Consider the following 6,943-nt stretch of genomic DNA (forward strand, 5'->3'; position numbering starts at 1 on the left):
TCTGTATTATTGGACTTCATTATACTTGTATTAAGTATATTTATATAGTTAAAAATTATTGTCCCATATGTAAAACGTGTATTTTGTCTTCAGTATGGATGCGTTAGTTACAAATGTATCTCATTCCTAGCATAGACGAAATATATTTATAAGGACTACAATATTTTATCTCGTTTGTGGACTAGATACATTACTAATCCTTCATTATTTATTTTGTCTATGCCAAAGATGAGATACGTTAAAAACTAACTCGTTTATATAATAAGAGTATAAGCGTAAATTAATCTTAGCGTGTCTACTAGTGTAATTTCAATATTTATTTTATAGGTTTAATTAATATGTGCCTTAAGGGCATATGATAAGTTTATCATTAGTAGAAAATTTTAAATATTTTTATTTAATAAATACAAAATAAATACATTAAAATTTTAATTTTTTATATTTTTAATGAAAACTTTTTTAATTTATAAATTTATAGGACCTAAGAAAAATAAACTCTTATTTTATTTATTTGAAAGAAAAAATCTTGATTTAGTGATTTATTTCTGTGTTCGCATAGTATTTTCGTTAATTTTATTATATAAATAAATTATATATGAAACAAATTGGTTAATATCTCTCTGTGAACTGAGATTTTCTATTATTGGGTCAACTTTTGTATGGTGGGAAGCTGACTCGCAACCAACAAATACACCTTAGCTTAATTCTTTTAATTTATCTTCTTCCTGTCGCAACTAAATCCGAATATATTCTATGATATATATTAGTAGGTGAAACTTACAGCTATATATCTTTTAATTTGATAATGATGCCAACGTGAGTGGGAACCGTATATTATCTATATGAACATGATTATTCAGCATGCTTAATTAGCCTTCATTTCGTTGTAACTATATTAACTAGTAATTTGTCACATGCTTTTCTGTTGTATTGTATGGCATCCACATGTGAAGTTTACGGTCAAACTCGAAATTGCAGAGAGTACCTCATCCTTCATCATCATTCTTATGTTGGAAAAAAGCAATGATCCGTCCAAAAAGAAGCAATATGAAAAACTTTTGGAAGGTGAAGTATAGTTTCTCACTTTAATTATGTACCATAAAATAATATTTAATGCATATAGCTTATCAAGAAAAAAATGTTTAACGCATGTATTAAATACATATTTTTTTTTTAGTATTACTATCCGAAAAAAGTTTATTCAGCTTCTCCAACCTAATTATATATATGTTCCGTTTCCAACTGTCATTCTCTGGCTTTTGTAGACAATCAATTAATCATACTGAATATTTTGTCACATGAGACATATGTCAGGCATATTCTCCTTCTTCTTTTCTTTGTTATTTTTATTCTGATTTAACTGGCTTTTAAAAATTTCAAAGTATAACCAAATTAAACTAAGGTATTAGTAGCTGGTTAAACTGGTCTGAAGCTAGCTCAGTAGAAACTAGAAATAAATGTGTATGTACTACTAGATGTGATTAAGAAAAGTTAATTAGTGCTTAGTATAAATTCAAAGTACACCTTTCCATAATATCATAGATTGGAAAGTAACTAAGAATCCTAGCTCACTTTTTAACTATCTTCATAGTATTTAAATAAACAAATTTTGAATTATTTGTTTATTTATATGAGAACTACTTAAACTTCTATTAGAATTACGAAAACAGATACAGTTTTTTTTTTTTTTTTTAAATTTCTTTCTTCATTTCCTTTTTATAAAAATCATGTAATAAGCCCCTCCCAACCCCACTCCCTTTTGTTTTGAGCATTGGATTTTTTCTTGTGTGTTGTCCAGAATTAATTTTCTCAAGGTTGGAGGGGACCATTAATCCGGGAGAAAAATCCAATAAACCAATAAGTTAGTAAAGAGAATTGAATCGCTTACAAGTGACAACAAAGGAATGCAGCTGAAATAGTATAGTAGTGAAATGCAGAGAATATGATCATCAAACTTGCTTTATGCATATGGTGAAAATGCTGTATATAATGTACGGTAACTAGCAAGTCCAAGAGAAGAGTAGTAAATGGAATTGTGGTCATAGAATGAACAAGCAATCATAATTATTATTATTCATTCATTCACCTTGTTGCTGTTGGCACCATACGGCAATATATCTCTTCACAAATAAGAAAAGAAAAAGGTATAGGCAAAATTGCATACTCATTAACCACTTCAATTCAAATATACAACTTTCACCAACAAAAAAAAGACAAGGAAAAAAGTAAAAGAAAAGAAAAAACAATCAATCATGTTTCATGTTTACATTTGGAAGCATTTCTTAAATAAAACTAAAACTAAAAAAAATCTTATAAGTCTTTGTTATTTATTTAACCTCTATTATCTTATGCTTAACTAATGAGATTTTAAAGTGAAAGGGAGTTAAAATGTAATTATCAGGTACCCTGTTCTTTTCTTTTCCCTTCCACGATACAATGTGTCCTGTTATTAGTACACAACATTGCTTTGTAATGACAACTACACGTTACTTTTCTACCTGGGGAGGAAAACGAAAGGGTGGAAATTGGAAATATACGACCATCTTTGTTTGTATATCAACAACTGCATCCTCTTTCTCAGTCTCTTATGGTGCACTTTGAATAAAAATACACGGAAGTTATAAGACAAAAACTATATATGAATAAAGAGAGTAATATATATAACTTTTTTCTTTCTTTTTTCCTTCCCCCAAAAAAACTTACATTAGAACTATATTATGATTTGCAATTATATTTCTCATCTACCGAAAGGTCTGCCGCTCAAATATATGTAGTTAAGTATTTTTCTATTATTCACTCCTATGTGGCTTGCAAATGCCAAGTCAGTTATCCTCAAATTCCTTCACTACGTACCTGTTAGCACAAACCAAAAGATAATACGTTTGAGTTACCTACAGAATATTGATTTCAATACATACTGACTCTGCCTAGCATCCGAAGACAGAGCCATATATTATAATTGTTGAGAGTAGTCTATCAATATGATTTACTATATACTTCCGTTCAAGCAACTAATACAACAATACAAACATAATCCAATTATAAAAAAAATCATTGTAAAATACTTACCATAATTCTGGTGCACTTTTGTGAAGTTGTAAATGGCTTTTATTAAGGAGCCATATCTCATGAAGTTCAATGATCCCATATGTCTATAATAAACATCTGTCAGAATCTATTCAAATATATATATATATATACACAAAAAAAATTGAAACTTTTACTATTTACAAAACACATACAAATGGAAGGAGATTAAATTTATGGGTTAATGATCCAGCAATGGAATTGAGAAGAGAAGTAGCTCTGCAACAGCAATACAGAGGGAAAGCAAAAGAGAGAATGCTTTTTTTCTGATAAAATGGATAACAATGATGGTCTAAAGAACTTACACAATCTCAGTATACCGAATCCTCCATGCAGGAAAACCAAGGTGGCTTCTCACTGGCCCATAAACAAGTAAAAGGTCAGGTTCAGGACCCTTGCAACCTGACAGTGAAACCAGATGATTATTAAGTGAATATGTCCTGAACAAGAAAATTAACTATTTAAATGACTAGTAGGTTCAGAAAGCAAACAAACCAACAACTTTCAGTGCCTCATTCAGGAGAGGTTCTGATATCACTTGACCATCAATTTCTCCACCAAAGTTTTGTCGTTTCAAATTCTCTACAAAAATAAAATTGGCTGCTTTTACCATGGCCTCCTTTCCATCTGCGTAAGAAACAAATTCCAAAGTCATGTGCTCTGGAACGTGGAGTGTAATAGCTTCATTAACTTCCTGCACTGAGTTAATGCTAGATCAGAACTCATTGACAGTGATTTCCATTGAATATCTATCCAATCCATACTTTCCCACCAACACATTGCTTCAATCTCGATAATGATTACTATGGGCAACTAAGATATATTTCTTGTTTTGTGCAAGCAAATATCATAAGTTCATTAACATGTTATGAAAAAAGCATACTACCTAACCAAAAAATGCATATAGTACCTCTATTGGTTTTGCATTCTTCAATTTTCCAAATATGGCTTCTTTAGACTTCTTCAGCACTCCTAAAATGCAGAATTCAAGGAAAATATTTATATATGGCCTGAATCACAAAATGTTTATCATTAATGCTTCTCCAAGCTTCATACCATTCATGTCATAGAGGCAAACATTCTTTACCCCAATAGAATCCAGCCACTGCAAGAGCTTGACAACTTTTGAAGTTTGGTGAGCATCTTCACTTTCTATGACAATGGCAAGGTACCGAAGCTTTGCTATATTAAGAGACTTGTATTTCTCCAATACTCCACAAGTGATGAAATAACTTTCAATGAAACAACGGATTGCTAAGATGGAATGCCAAATGCTGAGAAGTATGTGTAGGAAGTACCAAAGGAGTTGAAGCCCAACATTGCCCATCTGTAAAAGCCTTAAAACCCACAATGAATACACTTTTAACATTTTCAATTTGAATGGAAAAGCATGCGCTCAGTTGCTGTGCCTAGACCAAGTAACCACTTAAACTTATGCCAAACGCTATTATGTTCAACAATAAACTGGACAAAAAATCCAGTTAAAAAATAATAGGACAAGTCAAAGAGGGAACAGTATGATGCATTTAGATTGGAATATTGCATGATTTCTATGAAATATGGCTAGTCATGATCCATTGATCTTCCTAAACTAAAAACACCATAAAAGTAAAAGTTTAATTGAAAGATAAGTTTTTGATACTTTCAGTGCATTGAATAAGTCAAAAACCTCAAAAATTTCCATTATTATCTTCTTAACAAGTTCCCCGGGACATTTTTTAGCTACATCATTTACTTAATCAGTAACTGTATTATTGCCAGTTCCAAACATGTATTATACACATTTCCCCCCTTGTCTTTTTACTCTAATTTGTAATAAATCATGAAAATTGAGCACTCACAGTGAGAACGGAACGAGACAACTTGCGAGCTGGATATTTCAAATCCATGATCCTAACAGTATGCAAAACATAAAATCCATCAAATTCCAAAGAACATATTATCGCATTCACTCAACAGTAACACTAAACAATAATGTGAGTATTTTGAATCGAAATTAGGAAGGTCAATAGAGACAAATTCAGGTGTTTGATGAATCTGAGAAAGGAAGAAGAAGAGTAATGAACAAGGTTGCGAGAACCGAACCGGTCATCAGACGGTCGAGCTATTGGTTCAATGGTTTAATGGTTCAACCGGAGTCGAACCGTAGTTGAACCGATTTAATTAAATATAGAAATAAATTATTAAAATTTAATATATAATTTCAAATATACAAATTTAATAATTTTTAAACTAATAACCCTCTCAAGTCTAGAAAGAAGCGCAAACAAGAAATGGCACCACAAACCAACTTCTAAAAACTAGAATTCATGCATACATGGGGGGTTCAAAGACCTGACAAAACCCTTACAATCAAGGTGATGACTTTGGTCTTTTTCCCATTACATACAAATTGAAACATCAGTCAACATTCAGCAGAAAGAAAATTATAGGAAACAGGTAAACAAAGATAATACATAAACATGTTCTTACTCTTAATTAATACTCATTTGTTTCAAAATAAATAAATATACAAATAAAGTAGTTCACGGAAAATTCTATGTATATAGACAAATTGTCTAAAATAAATTAATTTTTCAATTACTACTTTTTCTAAATTGATAGTTATTTTGAAACCAAATTGAACCAAAACGAATTAATTATTTGCAAGAGTGAGATCATTCATCTCTCGTGATTGCAGGAATGCAACTTGAACTCCTTGCAATGGCTCATTTCTTTGGTCCATTTTGTTCTTCTTCAGTATAGCTTTCATGGCTTCAGTTTGGAACAAAACAGGGAAAGCAATGGCATACTTGATGAACCTAACACAAGCGTTTATGTAATAGAAAACAACAAAAGCAATACCATACTTCCAATCAAGTGTTCAACAAAAGCCTTCCAATAAAATATTCAACAACAAAAACCCAGAATCCAAGAATAGAAAACTCAGCATCAAAAACTAAGAAATCCAAAAACAGAAAAACTAAGCATAGAAGCAAGATTCAGAACAACCCAACTCAAAACAGAAAAATCCAAATTCAGCATCCAAACTAAATTCAGAATCATATAAGCAACAACCCAACTCAAAACAGAATCCCAACTCAGAATCTAGTACACAAACTCAACTCAGAAGTCAGAATCCTAGAAATTGAAACTGAAGAAGAAGTGGGTTACCCGAGACACGGCGAGGCAGGAACGGCGGTGACAGAGTGAGCTCGGAAGAGGATCACTTTGCCACGGCGAGGCCCCGAACAGAGATTCCCGGCGAGGCTCCGGGTAGAGATTCACGGAGAAGAGGACGGGCTTGAAGAGGATCGAGCAACCGTTCGCGACTGAAGAAAACAGGGCCGACGAGCAACCGTTTGCGATGGCGACACCAAGAGCTCCGAGAGCTTCGCGCGATGTAGAGGAGAAGAGGGTCGAACGGACCTTCGAGAGACGACGAAGGCACGGCACCCTCTGTCACAACCGGCGGCGATGCCACCTCTACCCGACGATGACAGAGACGACGAGTTCCAGGCGGTGGTGATGAACAGTGTTTTAGGTTTGTGAGAGTAAAAGGGGAGGGGGTTGTTCGCGTTATGTTGCAGTGTCGCCCGTTTTTCCTTTTTTTTTTTAATCAAAATTCAAAACGCACCGTTTGGGAGGGGGGAGTGAACCGGGCCTCCGAAAAACGAACTGGTTCAGCCGGTTCACCGGTTAACTATTGGTTCGACCGGTTTTTTATCGATTTTTTGCAAGACGCAATTTCTGGTTAAACCGATTGAACTGGCCAGTTTGATCCGATTTTCAGAACATTGGTAATGAAAACGAATACAAAAGGAAAAGAAAGAGGATCAAAATTGAAATCAAAGAAGATAATTAAAAGAGGAAAAAC

General features: G+C 33.1%; 1 protein-coding gene across 3 annotated transcripts; it reads right to left on the reverse strand.

Annotated features, from left to right (window-relative positions):
• Positions 1-2,556: 2,556 nt before the first annotated feature.
• On the reverse strand, positions 2,557-6,664 carry LOC107643201 (uncharacterized). 3 transcript variants are annotated; one of them, XM_016346781.3, is made up of 8 exons: positions 6,241-6,664; positions 4,929-4,980; positions 4,144-4,414; positions 3,998-4,059; positions 3,583-3,781; positions 3,393-3,489; positions 3,070-3,152; positions 2,557-2,853 (listed from the first exon to the last, which is right to left on the reverse strand). In XM_016346781.3, the coding sequence occupies exons 2-8, from the start codon at positions 4,974-4,976 to the stop codon at positions 2,846-2,848; spliced, it is 768 nt and encodes a 255-aa protein (XP_016202267.1). In that variant the 5' UTR covers positions 4,977-4,980; positions 6,241-6,664; the 3' UTR covers positions 2,557-2,845. The 3 variants fall into 3 exon arrangements, with proteins under 3 accessions (XP_016202267.1, XP_016202269.1, XP_016202271.1); XM_016346783.3 differs by having other exon boundaries at positions 4,144-4,424; positions 6,241-6,647; XM_016346785.3 differs by lacking the exon at positions 4,929-4,980 and having other exon boundaries at positions 6,241-6,652.
• Between the last annotated feature and the right edge of the window lie 279 nt (positions 6,665-6,943).

Source organism: Arachis ipaensis, chromosome B5 (assembly GCF_059453495.1).
Source record: "Arachis ipaensis isolate K30076 ecotype BB chromosome B5, ASM5945349v1, whole genome shotgun sequence".
Lineage (NCBI taxonomy): Eukaryota > Viridiplantae > Streptophyta > Magnoliopsida > Fabales > Fabaceae > Arachis > Arachis ipaensis.